Source organism: Solanum dulcamara, unplaced genomic scaffold, assembly GCF_947179165.1.
Source record: "Solanum dulcamara unplaced genomic scaffold, daSolDulc1.2 scaffold_184_ctg1, whole genome shotgun sequence".
Lineage (NCBI taxonomy): Eukaryota > Viridiplantae > Streptophyta > Magnoliopsida > Solanales > Solanaceae > Solanum > Solanum dulcamara.
Genome location: NW_026605101.1, coordinates 1 through 15,833, shown reverse-complemented (window position 1 = coordinate 15,833; position 15,833 = coordinate 1). Strand labels below are relative to the sequence as shown.

General features: G+C 51.8%; 8 protein-coding genes across 8 annotated transcripts; 5 read left to right on the top strand and 3 right to left on the bottom strand.

Moving 5' to 3' along the window:
* Positions 1 to 389: 389 nt before the first annotated feature.
* Positions 390 to 1,188, bottom strand: LOC129879810 (uncharacterized). The gene is made up of 2 exons (XM_055953540.1): positions 705 to 1,188; positions 390 to 502 (listed from the first exon to the last, which is right to left on the bottom strand). The coding sequence occupies exons 1-2, from the start codon at positions 1,186 to 1,188 to the stop codon at positions 456 to 458; spliced, it is 531 nt and encodes a 176-aa protein (XP_055809515.1). The 3' UTR covers positions 390 to 455.
* A 1,434-nt stretch (positions 1,189 to 2,622) lies between these two features.
* LOC129879812 (uncharacterized) lies at positions 2,623 to 4,041 on the top strand. Its single transcript, XM_055953542.1, has one exon. It carries the CDS (start codon positions 2,695 to 2,697, stop codon positions 4,018 to 4,020), a length of 1,326 nt encoding a protein of 441 aa, XP_055809517.1. The 5' UTR covers positions 2,623 to 2,694; the 3' UTR covers positions 4,021 to 4,041.
* Positions 4,042 to 4,254: 213 nt separating this feature from the next.
* Positions 4,255 to 5,348, top strand: LOC129879813 (uncharacterized). The gene is made up of 3 exons (XM_055953543.1): positions 4,255 to 4,591; positions 4,680 to 4,815; positions 4,907 to 5,348. Exons 1-3 carry the CDS (start codon positions 4,401 to 4,403, stop codon positions 5,222 to 5,224), a joined length of 645 nt encoding a protein of 214 aa, XP_055809518.1. The 5' UTR covers positions 4,255 to 4,400; the 3' UTR covers positions 5,225 to 5,348.
* A 2,867-nt stretch (positions 5,349 to 8,215) lies between these two features.
* On the top strand, positions 8,216 to 9,283 carry LOC129879809 (uncharacterized). Its single transcript, XM_055953539.1, has one exon. The coding sequence runs from the start codon at positions 8,216 to 8,218 to the stop codon at positions 9,281 to 9,283; it is 1,068 nt and encodes a 355-aa protein (XP_055809514.1).
* Positions 9,284 to 9,460: 177 nt separating this feature from the next.
* LOC129879808 (uncharacterized) lies at positions 9,461 to 10,081 on the bottom strand. The gene has a single exon (XM_055953538.1). The coding sequence runs from the start codon at positions 10,079 to 10,081 to the stop codon at positions 9,461 to 9,463; it is 621 nt and encodes a 206-aa protein (XP_055809513.1).
* Positions 10,082 to 10,343: 262 nt separating this feature from the next.
* Positions 10,344 to 12,647, top strand: LOC129879807 (uncharacterized). The gene has a single exon (XM_055953537.1). The coding sequence runs from the start codon at positions 10,344 to 10,346 to the stop codon at positions 12,645 to 12,647; it is 2,304 nt and encodes a 767-aa protein (XP_055809512.1).
* Positions 12,648 to 12,838: 191 nt separating this feature from the next.
* LOC129879806 (uncharacterized) lies at positions 12,839 to 13,357 on the bottom strand. The gene has a single exon (XM_055953536.1). The coding sequence runs from the start codon at positions 13,355 to 13,357 to the stop codon at positions 12,839 to 12,841; it is 519 nt and encodes a 172-aa protein (XP_055809511.1).
* Positions 13,358 to 14,575: 1,218 nt separating this feature from the next.
* On the top strand, positions 14,576 to 15,706 carry LOC129879811 (uncharacterized). The gene has a single exon (XM_055953541.1). The coding sequence runs from the start codon at positions 14,576 to 14,578 to the stop codon at positions 15,704 to 15,706; it is 1,131 nt and encodes a 376-aa protein (XP_055809516.1).
* The last annotated feature ends 127 nt before the right edge of the window (positions 15,707 to 15,833 follow it).

Here is a 15,833-nt window from a genome sequence, read left to right as displayed (position 1 = left end):
GGCGGCATTCATCCCGAGCGCGCGCTCTGAAGCTCGCCAGGCCGCGATCTATATCAAAGGCGTGCGCTCGCGCGGCGCGACGCTTCGCTGAAAACGAACAAACCCGAGCAACAATACGGCAACATGATTCGTGATTCGGGCTAGAGTTGGAACAAAAATTGAGTGTTATTGTGCCCATGCTGTTGTGCCAAAATGATTGTTATCATTGCCTTGTTGCACGAGCAGCCGGGCAATAACAATAATAAACAATGTCGTGCATGAGTGAACTCGAACACATCCAACCTTCGTGTCGATGGTGGTGGTTCTAGTTGTCGATTTGCTTTATTCCAGTCTCAACATCGAGTTTCCCTCGCATTTGCGCATTTGCCACTACCAAGTGCACGCGAGAGCGCGCCTATCACAACTGATGCTTGCGTAGCGGCCTCTGTGGAACAAGTCATTCGGTGACGCCGTGCTCACTGGTTCAGCTGGTGTAGCATCCTCATGAACATTGTGGAGAGCTCTGAGAATGTTGTTGGGGTAACGTTAGATGAGTAAGTTGTCTAGTTGAGACTGTTGATTGTTCTCGAGAGAGAGAGAGAGAGAGAGAGAGAGAGAGAGAGAGAGAGAGAGAGAGAGAGAGAGAGAGAGAGAGAGAGAGAGAGAGAGAGAGAGAGAGAGAGAGAGAGAGAGAGAGAGGGTTGTACACGAAACTGTCTACCCACCCTGCGGCACGTTGATTGTTGCCTGTATCGGGCGCTCGCGCATCTCCTCGGCCATGCGAATCCCGCCCTGCAACATGGACATCTCCGCGCGTAGCAGCTTGTCGGGAAGACGCGTCAGCGCGCCCAAACCCATGGCATTGGGAAGTGCGGGAAAGTTCGAGAGGCCCTCGTGCTGGTAGTCTTCAATAAGATCGGATGTCCTCTCGATGGTTTCGCGCAACATTTGCTCCGTTCGCGGGTTCTCGTTCGGCATCAAGCTCGAGTAGGTGCGCGCCGAGTTGTGAGCATCGAGGCCCGTGCTGAGCAGCTGCCTGGCTGAGCTGAAGTAGGACGACAAGCCGGCATCGTCCGTCGAGGCAGCATCGACGAACGCCGGTCTTCGCTTGCTTGGGGTCAATCTGGCCAGCAAGACGCCGCCAATCGTCAATCCGAGAATGAAAAAGACGGCGCTATTCTGCTGGCTACGACGCGGTTGGACTCTCATCTTGCTCTTGCTCTAAATGTCTAAAACTCCGGCAAAATTTCCTAGTTTTTCAGCTTGAAGCAGGCAATGTGCATTCAGATTTATATCAAGTGATCTCAGTGGATGGACAGACAAGAATGAAGCCAAAAATCAAACTCTTCTGGTCATCGAGAGTTCGAATCGATTTCGGCTCCGTCATTGCATGTTTGCCTACTTTGTTGGCCGTGTGTTTGGCCTCAATATGGCACGAGAGGCGAAGCCATCCTGATGATCGTCTCTGTCACCATCGTCAACATAGTAGGGTGGCAAAGTGATGCCACTCGAGCAATCAAGCTTCGTCGTTGATTAAGAGCCATGGATGCGAGCGCATGCCAAACATCATCGGTCGCAGGCGCATCGTTCTAAGTGAGTCGAAATCTCTTCCGCCAGCCGATCAGGCGAACTTTACTCGGCGCTTCTGTTTGCTTGTGACGCGCAAGCCATGGCATCAGCAGCACCATTAGCAATAGTGCAGCTGAATTATTTCATCATGCACAAGTTCGTATGCAAACCATAAGCCTGACGAATGAAAAAGTTGCGAAAAATTTCACTTCAGACGCGCAGAGGCGTTCGTTGGCCTGCGGCTTGCGGCCTCGCTTCTTTGTCTAGATTGTCGCCAGAATGTCTAATCCATCAGGCTGATCATCGATTCGCGCGCCGCGCGGGCCGCCTCTCTCGGGCCCGTCTCATCACGAATGATGTCGGCCTCTTTTGTTTCCCGGGTGCCGCCTCTTGACGCCTATTCATCAAAATGGTCAAGCTGCTCGACATGAGCCATATTAATCAAGAGCCCTTCCCCTCAAACTTCCTCATTCAGCCTCCAAAGCAGTTTGCTGGGGACATTTGTCAGCCAAGAAGCGAGCGGAGGCGAAAATTTCGGCCCAAAAGATGATTGATCTCTCAAAGGGCGCCAGCCACAGCTCGAGACTTGCAATTGCACTCGAGGACGCAGGAATCTCATTAACATTATCATCTACTGTATCTTCTTGTCGATTGCAGCAGCATCTGGAAGCTTCGTGATTGAGACTCGTGTATCTTGTCCAGTTGGACTGGGACTTGTGAGCTGAGCAAGTGCCATAGCCAGTCTAAATATCTCCTGTCTGAGATTGAATGCAGAAACAAACTTGACTCTCGTTGAGATGAGATTGGGTTGCGCAATTGTTTTTGTGGTCAATGAATCGATCGGAGCGAAGGTAGCTCGATAGTTTGCAAAAAATCCTTCACTAATACTCCTAGTTTTCCGTCCAGATGCCGCACCAATTTCTGTAACATGTTCGCCTGCACATTGGCGCGAAAACACGATTCAAATTCCGTGCGCATCGGCCGAGTTGCATCGGTTTCGGCCAAGCAGAAAGCCTGTCTTTTTGTGTTCGTCAGGTGGACAAAAATATTATCCTCTCGAGAGTCATATCTTATGACAACCCTAAAAACATATTACTACCAGCCTAACATCCTGGATACTTAAATTTCTAGATCGGATTAGGCACCATGGGCAATCAAGCCTCTGCCAACCAGAACGAGAAGAAGGGAGATCAGAAGGGCAAGCGTGAGAGACCGCAGCCGCCAACAAGAACTGGCCGAACCAAGGGCCGAAAGAAGCCAAGAAGGGGACCCGATGTGGCTTCAAAGCTACCGGGTGTCACGCCTCATGCTCGATGTAGGCTCAAGCTACTCAAGATGGAGCGTATCTCCGACTGGTTGCTCCTGGAGGACGAATTCTTGAAGAACATCAATGCAACTCTGAATGTGAAACAGGAGGAGAAGGATGATGATGAGCAATCGAAGGTAGACGACCTACGTGGAACTCCGATGAGTGTTGGTAACCTCGAAGAGATCATTGATGACAACCACGCCATCGTTTCCACATCAGTCGGATCCGAACATTATGTCTCGATTTTGAGCTTTGTTGACAAGGAGCAACTAGAACCCAACAGTAGTGTACTACTCAATCACAAGGTACATGCCGTCGTAGGAGTTTTAAATGATGATGTCGATCCAATGGTGACAGTCATGAAACTTGAGAAGGCACCTCAGGAAACCTATGCAGATATTGGTGGTTTAGATCAACAAATTCAAGAAATCAAGGAGTCAGTAGAATTACCTCTAACACATCCCGAATACTATGAGGAAATGGGTATAAGACCGCCAAAAGGTGTCATCCTTTATGGGCCACCCGGCACGGGTAAAACATTATTGGCAAAGGCAGTGGCAAATCAGACTTCGGCAACTTTCCTTCGTGTCGTCGGCTCTGAGCTCATTCAGAAGTATCTCGGTGATGGCCCTAAGCTGGTGAGAGAATTGTTCCGTGTTGCCGAGGAGCACGCCCCATCTATTGTGTTCATAGATGAGATCGATGCCGTTGGAACGAAGCGTTACGACTCAAATTCAGGAGGAGAACGTGAAATCCAGAGAACCATGTTGGAGTTACTCAATCAGTTGGACGGCTTCGACTCCCGAGGTGATGTCAAAGTTATCATGGCTACGAACAGGATTGAAACTCTTGATCCAGCCTTGATTCGTCCAGGTCGTATCGACCGTAAGATTGAATTCCCTCTGCCGGATGAGAAAACGAAGCGGCGCATTTTCAACATTCACACTGCCAAGATGACATTGGCCGAAGATGTGGCTTTCGACGAACTAGTAATGGCCAAGGACGACCTGAGTGGTGCGGACATCAAGGCTGTGTGTACAGAGGCCGGTCTTCTGGCTCTTCGCGAGCGTCGAATGAAGGTGACCATGGAAGATTTCCGAAGCTCGAAAGAGACTGTGCTCTACAGGAAGAAGGAAGGTACCCCAGAGGGCTTGTACTTGTAGTTGTAATAACAAATCATCAAATAACCACACTCCCATACGAGTTGAGTTTCGTGTGAATCTTATTTCGTTTTCAACCATACTTAAAAATTTTCGAAAAGTCATGCCTTAAATGTGTGCGAATGTTGCATAATATGAAATCTGTATTTTGAGGCGTTTTGCGGCGCTTCGCTGGGAATGGCGCAACAGGTGCAGTGGTCATCATCGTGGTCTGTCAGGCGTGGATTTGTGGGAGATTTTTCCATTGACATTTGCAGTTTCTTCGCAATCATCTCTGGCCATTACATAAAGGAAAAATTTTGCCATAGAGATATCTTATTGGTACTCAACCATCTAAATTACATAAATAATAAACTACTTAAATTACTAACGAAGCAATCAAGATGATCCACTCGGTCGCCACTCATCTTACAGTGATTTGTCTCGCCTTGTCACTTGTACATTGTTCGGAGCCCGACGTGGAGATGCACAACCTCTTCAAACCCGATGACTGCCCAAGAAAGGCCAAATTGACTGATGTGCTCACTCTCCACTACAAGGGAACTCTCGAGAACGGCGAAGTTTTCGATTCCAGGTGAGCCAAAGGTCTGTCGTCACGCATGAATATGCAAAGATTTGAACCCTAACTAATCATCTTCTTCCCCTTAAGAAATTCATGACAGTTATGAACGAAACGAGCCATTCTCATTCCAGTTGGGTATTGGCCAAGTGATTCGAGGATGGGACAAGGGTCTACTTGATATTTGCGAGGGCGAGAAGAGAAAGCTGGTCATCCCACCAAATCTCGCCTACGGTGATGTGAGTATCCGAATGCCATGCACTTTAACATACATTCTAAACAATCGAGCGACAAGACTAACCGAAAGAGTCCCTTATTTCGCCAAATCAGGCTGCCCATGACAAGATCCCAGCCAAATCGACCCTGATCTTCGAGGTCGAGTGTCTGAAAGTTGAAGACGGCCCAAATCCAATCAACGTGTTCAAGGAGATTGACTCAGACCAGGACGGAAAGTTGTCGCGCCACGAAGTTGGCGAGTTCCTAAAACGCCAACTGTCGCAGGCCTACAGCCAGCCGGGTGCTCAGCAGGACATGCAAGACCATGGCTCGATGTTGGACGAGGTGTTCAAGCACGAGGACAAAGACAATGACGGCTACATCACTCGCGACGAGTTCTCGGGTCCCAAGTACGACCACGACGAGCTGTAGAGGCTGACCTTTTTCAAGTATAACAGAACTCCAACTAGACAGAAATCTGGGATTGAAAATCATGTAAACGATGTGGAATATGTTTATGCAAATATATTTATGAATTAATCTATATCTATCGATAAAGCACAACCACCAACGCAGTGAATCGCTCGTCTAATCGCGTGGCGTGGGCGTCCCTCTGACCCAGTGATTTGTCGGGTTGGCTCAGCCAGTTTCTTCTGTCTCGAGCTTTGATTGCTCTGGATTTGGCGACTGATCGCAGCCTCTTTACGCGCGTCCGCCGGATCGAGATTATCAATCAATGAATAGGTCGCGCACGCGTTGGACAATGAGGGCACAGCGCCTGGAGAGATCTGAAGTGGTGACAGGCAATATGATGGAGCCGGGCGAGAGCGAGACAAACATTTGATTCTCGTGAGTTGGGCCCTTGACTTTGCGTCCTAGGCAGGCTGACTGGCTAGCAAGCTTGCGGGGCAGGCAAACAAATGGTCATCTGAATCTGTGTGTTTTCACACTGACGATTGTTTAGTGGAGACAGGCCAGCGAAGGTGTTGCGCAATGAGTTGAGCTTCCAGCTAGCGCGGAAGAACAAAGGACAGCAAGCACGGAGCTGCCGCCAGTGACGATCAATAAATAATGACTTCGCGCCAAGTGGCCCATGCGACGATAGAGACACAGCCCGAGCCACAACACTAACCGCGACGGATACTTGGCAGCGAAGAGCCTTGAAGCTCTCTCACGCCGGCTGCTAGTCGCTAGAGCTTATGGAAGATCGTCGCCGCGAGATAGGCGCCAGACTGGCGATTGGTTTGATCTAGCGCGAGCAGACGACGAAACGCTGCCGCTATCGCATCCGGGAGTGGCGCTGAGGTTAACGCTAGAGAGCTGAGGCTTGGGGCTGTCACCGCCCTCGCTGAGCGAAACACTTTCTCGCCGGTGACTCGTAGGCTCCATCTACCTGATTGTCAAGTGGCTGCGAGGCGCACCGGGCGGTGCAATCTTGGCGAGGGCGCAACGACCGCGCGCAACCCGTTCAAGTGTCCGTCCACTGGAGCCTGCTTGTCTGCACAGACACTTTTGGGCTGCTCCTGACAGAAGCCTTCTACGTCTTCATCCGGCTTGTTGGACTGTCTGGCCTGGCCGGCAAGACTCGCCGCCGCCTTTTAGCCGGCCGACAACAAGAGCCTGCGAGCGAGCAAGCGAGCGAGCAAGCGTCACACTTTCCATATCGCACCGTTGCCATCTTGCTGGGCGGTCGTTGCGTAAGTGTGCACGATTCTGTCGCGCCTTTGCGCGCTTGGACGGCCGGATGACAAAGCAGATCCGATCGATCGATTGATCGTTCCAGAGAACAGGTGGCGTTAGCGGTTGCGGCCACGTCGGCGAGCTTGCCCGAGCATCGCACAATGACTTAAAAGGGCAAAAATGGCCCTTTCGCTAGCACAATTCTTGAGCCGGTGGCAAACACAGCCAGGCTCTTGACAAGGGCTCGGCGCTCGCAAGTTTTCGTCTGCTGTGTCTGAATTTCTCTCCCTTTCTCGCTGTGTGTGCGTATGGAGGAAGCGAAAATTTTCCTTGGTTTTGTGAAAACTCTCGCTTAGCGAGGCGGCAACGGCCGCTTGTACGTCCGCTGGCGCTGCTGACGCTGTTTTGCACACTGAGAAATAATGATCATAAGTTTTTCTGGCGGAGAAGAGCGAGAGAGAGGGAGGGAGAGAGAGAGGGAGAGAGAGAGACTTCAATCATCATAAGTCATCCTGGCGAGGCGCTCGTAAGCTCGACCTGCAGCGCTCAGTGGCCGCTTGGTGTTGGCGCTCGCCGGGCAACATCCCCTTCGACCACGGCAGCCACCAACTCACACGAGCGAGCGCAAACAAAATCAATCTCGGTTCAGCCGGGCCGGCCGGTTGGTTGGTGGGCGCCCGAGTCCAGCGCGCGCGTTGAGAAAGTTTTGCCAGTCGTATTGATCAAAAGCGCGACAAGTGGCGCCTTGCCACTTTATCTTCAGCCCGCTTTGTTTCGCGCTAGCGCCGCAGGCGCGCGCGTCCGCATAGCTTGCTCGTCGTGGTCGTCGCTCGCCCGGCTTGGCCGGTAGCTTGCCACTGCGCTGCTGCTGCTCTCGTGTGAGCTCTGTTGTGAGATTCGTACCCAATTAGGTGGGAGGCAGGCGCGCGCACTCAATGGGCCATCCCCTCAAGACCGATTTGCTACGATCGCCGGGCGGTGGCGGTGTTTGACCAGGAGCGCCAGCATCAATAATGGTGGTGCTGGCAGTCAAAGAGTTATCACGAGCACGCACGACAAACAAGCAGCGGACAGTGCGCGCGCACGCTCGCAGACCAGCCACCGAAAGCACCAGTTGCTCGTGTTCTCCTTGCGAGTAATTAGTCGAGAGTGAATTGTTTTCCCTCCTTCAACGCCCTCTTTGATTTCAATTCGTTGCCGCCGCCTTCCATACATTTTGTATGTGTGTGTGTGTGTGTGTGTGTGTGTGTGATTCGAATGAAAGAATAGAGAGTGCTTCTCATTAATTAATCATTTGCAGATCAAGCGAAGGCGAAGTCAAGGCGACACAAGTGCTTGCGAGCGCGCGGCGAAAGCACTACGAGTGAACGAGGTGACCGCGTGAATCATTGAGCGAGCGCGCTCAGTGATGGAACTTTGAGATACAGGAAAGGGAGCGAGACTGAGAGGGAGCCCGTTTGAGCCGATATGCCTGTGCGATACAATTGTTTGAACACCAACATATTCATCATCATAAACACCACCATTTCTACTGACCAGAACAAAATATTCAATCAAAAATTCAAGTTAGTCTAGCACGCACTCACACAGACACACGAGAAGTCACAGCGCTAGCAAGTCCCTGCAACTAAATTATTACTATCATTACTGTCTCTCCTACCACCACCGGGCCCTCACATCGCACTTTAACAATAGCCTTCCATAGACACAACCATCATCAGCGGCCCTCATCTCGCGCAAACCATGACGAGCGCCGGCATCATGTACTCGACCTCGACGACCATCAACTCAAGTGATAACCCGAGCGGCAGCTCTTCCGCCGGCTCAACGAGGCCCGTGGGCGCCTACATCGCCTCGGACGGCTTCTGGGACAGCATCACAGATGAGCGCGTGAATGAGTTCTATCTGTTGCGCGGCGGGCCGTCTTACATCATCGCCGTGGTCAGTATTTATTTGTACTTTGTGCTGTCGCTAGGGCCCCGCCTGATGGCTAAGCGCGCCGAGCCGTTCAAGCTCAACAAGCTGCTCCTCCTCTACAACATGGGCATGACCCTGGCCAACTTGTGGCTCTTCATTCAGGGCCTCCTCGTCAGCAACTACGGACTCGACACGTGGGGCTGCGGCAAGTTTGGCGGCGACATCCGGCAATCGCCGCGGCGCGGCATCTATCTGGGCTATTTATTCTTCCTCACCAAGCTCATTGAGCTTCTTGACACTGTGTTCTTTGTGCTGCGCAAAAAGAAGGAGCAAGTCACCTTCCTGCACGTCTTCCACCACTCAATTGTGCCCATCTTCTGCTGGATAGGCATCAAGCTTGCGCCCGGCGGCCCCAACGGCTTCTTCCCGCTCGTCAACTCCTTCATTCATGTCATCATGTACTCCTACTACGCCCTGACCACCTTCGGCCCGCGCGTCCAGCCTTATCTCTGGTGGAAGAAGTATTTGACTCGCCTCCAGATGATTCAGTTCGTGCTCGTCATGATCAACGCCACGAAAACGTTCATGTCGCAAGACTGCAAGTTTCCACTCCTCTTCAGCTATCTGCAAGCGGCTGTCGCCTGCGCCTTCCTCGTGCTCTTTGCTATGTTCTACCGCGACGCCTACTACAAGAAGCAAAGCCGGATAGCTGCCGGCAAGAAGCGCCAACTCGATGCAAAAGACGCAAACTGTGCAGCCTTGAAAGAAGAAGAAGTCACATGCAACAAGATGCAACCCACCGCGAATGGCCTCCTGGAACAGGCCTCGTGTGGTCAATCAGTGAGACGAACCAATGGAATCGCCAAGGTGGCAACAAATATCAAGACAGTGTAATGGCCTGGCGAGGCGAGCAGGCAGGAAAAATCGGCAAGTTGAAGTTGTTACACAACTTTTTTACAATATACCAATAAGCGGAGGCTGCTACAGATCAAGGCCGCTTGTAGATCCTTGTAAAGATTCATCTAGTTTTCATAAACTCATTAAAAAGTTGGATTCATTCAACAATTGCAATCACGTCATTGCTGTTCTTCTATAGAGGCTCGAGAAAGCCTCTTTGATGGCTCTTCGGATGGCGAGCTCGGCCGTGAAGCCGCCAGCAACTTCCTGAGTCGAGAACGTCCTGATAGCCTTGATGTATCGATTATCGATGGTGGGCATATCGGGGCCTTCGAGATCCTCCTGTTCCACTTTGTGAAAGTACGGTTGCTTCTTCTCTTCCACAACTTCCTTCTTTGCCTCTTTAGGTCTTCTTAGTTCATCGAGTAACCTTTTTGTCTCATCTATGTCTATGTCGTTCGCGAGATTGTAGATTATTGTCTCCAACTTCTCCAGATAATCATTGTAGGCTCGTAGGGTTGGGAAGGCGTCTGGGCTCTCGTTGAATTTCCTGAGTATATCACGTCTGATTTGGACGTCTTTCTCGACACCGCTATCCTGGAAAAGCTGTCTTTTGAAGTTACCCCTTTTCAAGGGTGTAGGACATTGAAAGCACTTGGCTACCCCGGTGGCAAACATGGATTCGATACATTTTTCGCACAGCGGGTGACCGCAAACATTGACTAGCAGTTTGAGATTTGGGTTACGATACTTTGTGGTCTTACACCTTGGACAGGCGATATCGTCATAATCCATTTTGAGATTGGTTCGATTAAGACTAAATCAATGGAATAACAATATAGAGAGACAGTAAATTTGCGCTACACAACTTGTGGATCGCGAGCTTTGCGCTCGAAAGGCGCTAATTCGAACTTTTTGCGCCATGCGCGTGTTTTCTTCGATTGCCATTTCTTATCGTTGAACAAATAAAAAGACGGTCTTCCTTTTCGTGATTGTAGTTCTTCAAACCCAATGACATCCAGAATAGACAATTAGAGCTTGAAGATAACCCTCAAAAATGGCTTTCCGAGTAGCCTCAGGGCTCATCGAGCATCACTTGAGCAACTCTCAACGACTCAGCCAAGCCATCAATGTTGCCACCGGTCGGTTGTCACAACGAGCTTGTGGCCTCCATACCACCAAACTCAGCTATCAGTATGTTAAAACCTCCGTCAAGGACGATGTCATGGTCTTCAAGATCGATTGTCCTGATAGTAAAGTCAATGTCCTCAACAAGGGCCTTATGGAGGAGGTCCTCGAACATATGAACAAGTTCCCTTCGTCCAGTGCTAAGGCCGCTGTCATCATGAGTGCCAAAACTTCATCATTTGTGGCTGGTGCTGACATCAACATGATAGCCGACTGTAAGAGTGTAGCTGAGACTGAGGCACTGGCGAAAAACGGTCAAGACATTTTCAATCAGATCGAGAACAGCTCAAAACCATTTGTTGCAGCTGTCATGGGCGATTGTCTCGGCGGAGGCTGCGAATTGGCCCTGGCCTGCCACTACAGGATCGCTGTAGACTCTCCCAAGACTGGATTTGCCTTACCAGAGGTCATGCTTGGTCTTTTGCCAGGCGCTGGTGGCACCCAAAGACTGCCCAAACTGATCGACATCCCGACAGCTCTGACCATGATCCTAACAGCTAAGAAACTCCGTGCAAGCCAGGCGAAGAGGGCCGGCCTAGTCGACATGCTGGTGAAGCCGGTAGGCCCGGATCCAGATGGAAGAACCCTGTTCAAACTTGAAGAGGTCGCTGTCATGCGTGCTGGGCAGATCGCCGACAAGAAATTCAAGATTGTCCGCAATAGGCCATTCGTTGAGAATCTGACTCGAGCCGCGATCACCAACATCGGTCCAGCGCGAGACTTCGTATTCAACAAGGCTAAGGCTCAAGTGATGAAGATGACCAACGGTCTCTACCCATCGCCACTGCGAATTCTCGAGGTGGTCAAGGGTGGCATCGAGAAACCTGCCCAGGGTTATGAGATGGAACGCAAGGCTTTTGCCGAGCTAGCCCACACAACGCATTCCAAAGCACTGATCGGCCTTTACCATGGCCAGACTCTTTGCAAGAAGAATAGGTTTGGCAAGCCCGAAAAGCCGGCCCAAACCATCGCAGTCTTGGGAGCCGGTCTCATGGGTGCTGGTATTTGTCAAGTCTCAATCCAAAAGGGACTCGACACCGTTATGAAAGACATCAACAATCCGGGTTTGGCCAGAGGTTTTGATCAGATCGAGGGCAATCTGCAGAAGAGAGTTAAGCGAAGAGCCATGACACAGTACGAGAAGGAGGTCACTATGTCAAGATTGATGCCCCAGACTGACTACCGGGGTTTCAAGAATGTGGACCTAGTGATTGAGGCCGTATTCGAGGACCTGGGCATCAAGCACAAGGTCGTGCAGGAAGTCGAGAAGGAGATCAGAGACGACTGTATCTTTGCCTCCAACACTTCGGCCCTCCCAATCACACAAATCGCTCAAGCCAGCAAGAGTCCTGAGAACTTTATCGGTATGCACTACTTTTCGCCCGTTGAGAAAATGCAATTACTAGAGATCATTACGACTGATAAGACATCAAAGCGGGCTTGTCAAGTGGCGGTGCAAGCCGGTTTGCAACAGGGCAAGGTCGTCATCACTGTCAAGGATGGGCCAGGCTTCTACACCACTCGCATCCTCTCACCAGTTCTGTCTGAGGCCATCCTCCTACTCCAAGAGGGCATCTCGCCTAAAGAGCTCGACTCTATCACAAAAGCCTATGGTTTTCCCGTCGGAGCCGCCACGCTCGTTGATGAAGTCGGTGTCGATGTAGCCATGCACGTTTCCAAAGACCTGGGTCAGGTCTTCTCGAAGCGTTTCGCAGGCATGAACCCGGCTGTGTTCGAAGAGATGGTCGCCTCTGGGTTCAAGGGTCGAAAATCGGGCAAAGGATTTTTCATCTATGAGAATGCTAAGTCGAAAGAGAGGGCCCTGAACGAGGATGTCACAAGCATACTTAAGAAGTACAGCACCCAGCCTAAACTCGCTTGCACAATGGAAGACCATCAGATGCGAATGGGAACCCGGTTTGTGAACGAGGCCGTCCTGTGTTTGCAAGAAGGGATTTTGGACAACCCACTTGAAGGTGATATCGGTGCGGTCTTTGGTTTGGGTTTCCCACCATTCCTGGGTGGACCATTTAGGTATGTTGACACATTCGGAGCCGACAGAATCGTGGGCTTTATGGAGAAGTATAGGAAATTCTACGGCGATCAATTTGAACCATGCCAGTTGTTGCTCGAGCACGCTCGGGATAGGTCTAAGAAATTTCACACTAAGTGATACAGTTAACCTTCAGCTGAGGCCCCCATACAATGAAATAAAACCATTTTAAAGGACCCATTCTGGTCTGGGTTATCATCAGAAAGTTTTGTCAGAGTACCCAATACTCTTATTCCATTTACTTTACTATCCTGGCGTTTGATTCAACTAACGGATAACTGGAGGTGATTCAAGGTGCTGGTTAAGATCGCTTAATCGTCGCGCCTAAAGGTAGACAGTGGAGTGTTGCAATAGATCAGCGACAAACCGAGGCCGATGGCCCCTCCAATGCCTGTTCTGATGAGGGTCTTTTGAAGTGTCTGATGCTTATTGGTGACTGCCGCCGTTGCAAGGCCAGTCAGTGTGGCTGCGGTCATAGTATTGATGTCGTCGTCCTGTCGCATGAGCGATAAGCCTACGCCGATTGCTGAGTAGACTAGAGCAACGACGCCGAAAGCGTTGGCCGACGTTGTGCCACCCTTGACGATAGAGTTGAGCATCTGAGTTCGTTTGACGGCATAGGATGGCATATCCTTGACTAGTTTCAATCCTCGAACAGTGCCTAACGTTCCACCGAAAGCAGCACCGGTCAAAACGGAGCCACCGATCTGACTGAAGGCCAACTCAAAACGACCTCTCGTGTGGCCGGGCGCCGCATTTGGTATGATGTACTGATTCGGGTCATTGTAAGGCTGGTAGTTTAGATAGGGTGAGGGCGGAGGAACGTTCATGGTGCCGTGCTGAGTGTGGGAAGAAAATTGTCTCCACAGGACGTCAGATTAGTTCATTTTAGTGGGCTTAAGTAATACGGGCGATTGTTTGGTTTGGGATAATAATTTGCACGTTCTGTCTGGGCCGGGCCTGTGTTCGAAAAAAAAACACGTGGGACATTCTGTGCCAAGCGTGCCGCTGTGCGGGGCATCCTGTGCGCGACAATCGACACAGAATGCATTTCGCGCACCCCGCCATGTTATCTCATTGGCGCTCGACTCTTTATCAATGAGCAATTAAGCGCTGATAAGCGAAGCATGCTCAACTCATCTACTCGCAACTCGTGTACAACCTGCGCATGATCGATTGTCTGGTTGTTTACCCAGCAGTTAGCGAGACGTTTCCAGGCGCCACTTTTCTGTAAATGCCAAAGGGGAGATTGCTCTGGAAGGTACGGCGATTGGCGCAGCAAGTTGCATATTGCGGATGCCTCTGTTGTCTTGGCCGCCGACGTCCGTTGTTTCTCTGTCCAGAGGCAGTTGTGAGCTGCACTGCGGCTGGCAGCGCTGCTTCTGCGGCGGCGTCGGCCCGGCCGACCATGAGCCTGAGACGTGATCAAAACTTGCCGAGCGCCATGGCGAGCACGAGGCGCCGGCGCCAAGCTCTCTAGAACGGTTAAGCCTCAACACGCGCCGAGTGGCTGACAAGCCGCCCTCTGGCGTCGATGCAATCGAGAGCTCGTCATCGATCCATCGAGAAATCGTGCTCTCTCTCTCTCTCTCTCTCTCTCCGCGTCTGTGTGGCCAGTCGCTCGGCGACTGCTGATTGCCGCACACTTTCCATTCTGGCGGCTAGCCGGCGGCATGAATCTTCTCGGCGTCGAACCAGCGGCGGCCTGCCAGAAGGCCAACTGCTTGCCAGAAGTTCCAAACAACAATTCCGCCCCGCAAAACATTTCCCGAAAATGTTCTCGCTGCCGGCCGGCCTGTGCGATCATCATCTCAGCGAGATGTCACTCGTCGTGCCTCATCCCTCTAGTTGCTCGCCGAGCGGTTATATATAACCAGACTGGCAGCATTCGATGTACATAAACATTTTCGGAATCATCCCAAGCGACACAGACCAGCCATCAACAAGTCGATACCCTTAACCAGCAAGCAACTCAACGAGACCAAAGCGACCACAACTTTACCGTTACTTAGACTAGAGAAACCAAGCTCAAATCAAGCCAAGCCACCATGGACACAATGCTTTACGACTACTCCATTCCGGCCATCAGCACGCTCCAGAGCTCGCTGAGCGACGCCGCGCCCTTCATGGAGCTCATGTCGAAGGTGTTCGATCCCAAATACGCCTTCCTCATCTACTCGCCACTGGCCTATCTGCTCGACCCGAAAGTTGGCAAGAAACTGATCATGACCACCGCCATCGCCGAGTGGCTCAACCAAATCCTCAAGTGGTTCCTCCACGGCGAGCGACCCTATTGGTACGTCTACTCAAGTGGCCACTTCGACCCCCAGCAGACGCCCATCAAACAGTTTCCGATCACCTGCGAGCTCGGGCCAGGACATCCGAGCGGCCACGCGATGGTCACTGCAGCCGTCTGGTACGTCATTCTGTCGTCGCTTCAGCAGGCCTACACCAACTACCAGTGCCAGCGTCAACAGGTGCACGACCTGAGGCACAACTTCGGGAGCCAGGCGGCCACCTGGGGCCTCTATGCGACACTTCTGGCCGTCGTTAGCGTTTCGCGCGTCTTCCTAGGCTGCCATTTCCCGCATCAGTGTCTTGCCGGCGCCGCGCTGGGCCTTCTAGTTGCGCGCTACATCTCGCAGCAGGACATCAAGGCCATGCATTACGTTGGCGCCTCGCTGGTGCTCTTCGCCACGGCCTTTGGAACCTTTGGCCTGCTTCAGACGCTCGGCTTTGACCCCAGCTGGACCATCAAGTTGGCCACCACGCACTGCGTTAAGCGCGAGTACATCCACCTCGACACGGCGCCCTTCTTCTCCATCATGCGCTACTGCGGCTTTGCGCTCGGCTGCGGCTTGGGCCTGCTGTTCCCACTGAAGCAGTACGCGAACCAGCTCGTTCCAGTTGAGGCACAGCTCATTGTCGAAGGCCCGGCCACGGCGGCGGGCGAGCCCGTCGTCGTGACCTCAGCGAGCGGCGAGCTGTACGCCGACGCCAAGAACCCGCTCTCGTCCCACAACATCAGCTGGCTCTCGTTCAAACTCGTGATGGCCATGCTGATGGCGCGCCTAGTCGACGATCTCGGCCTGTTCGTGTCGCACGCCAACTTGCCCGTCTTCTACAGCGCCGCTTTCGCTGCTTACACGCTCTTCTCCTACGCCTTCACCAACTTGTAGAGACTGCTTTAGAGAGCATGGAATTGGACAGAACATGATACAGAACCCTCTCAGACTAGGCCTCGTCGAGAGGTGCTGAATGCTCACCGAAACTCATCATCATCATGACCAGCCAACTGGGACATCA

Excerpts from the sequence above, each read along its gene's own strand:
- LOC129879810 (XM_055953540.1), bottom strand. The coding sequence starts at position 1,188 with ATGAGAGTCCAACCGCGTCGTAGCCAGCAGAATAGCGCCGTCTTTTTC. Across the intron at positions 503-704 it reads AACAATCAACGTGCCGCAGG|AGCTCTCCACAATGTTCATG; the intron begins GTGGGTAGACAG and ends CAACATTCTCAG.
- LOC129879812 (XM_055953542.1), top strand. The coding sequence starts at position 2,695 with ATGGGCAATCAAGCCTCTGCCAACCAGAACGAGAAGAAGGGAGATCAG.
- LOC129879813 (XM_055953543.1), top strand. The coding sequence starts at position 4,401 with ATGATCCACTCGGTCGCCACTCATCTTACAGTGATTTGTCTCGCCTTG. Across the intron at positions 4,592-4,679 it reads GGCGAAGTTTTCGATTCCAG|TTATGAACGAAACGAGCCAT; the intron begins GTGAGCCAAAGG and ends AATTCATGACAG. Across the intron at positions 4,816-4,906 it reads CAAATCTCGCCTACGGTGAT|GCTGCCCATGACAAGATCCC; the intron begins GTGAGTATCCGA and ends TCGCCAAATCAG.
- LOC129879809 (XM_055953539.1), top strand. The coding sequence starts at position 8,216 with ATGACGAGCGCCGGCATCATGTACTCGACCTCGACGACCATCAACTCA.
- LOC129879808 (XM_055953538.1), bottom strand. The coding sequence starts at position 10,081 with ATGGATTATGACGATATCGCCTGTCCAAGGTGTAAGACCACAAAGTAT.
- LOC129879807 (XM_055953537.1), top strand. The coding sequence starts at position 10,344 with ATGGCTTTCCGAGTAGCCTCAGGGCTCATCGAGCATCACTTGAGCAAC.
- LOC129879806 (XM_055953536.1), bottom strand. The coding sequence starts at position 13,357 with ATGAACGTTCCTCCGCCCTCACCCTATCTAAACTACCAGCCTTACAAT.
- LOC129879811 (XM_055953541.1), top strand. The coding sequence starts at position 14,576 with ATGGACACAATGCTTTACGACTACTCCATTCCGGCCATCAGCACGCTC.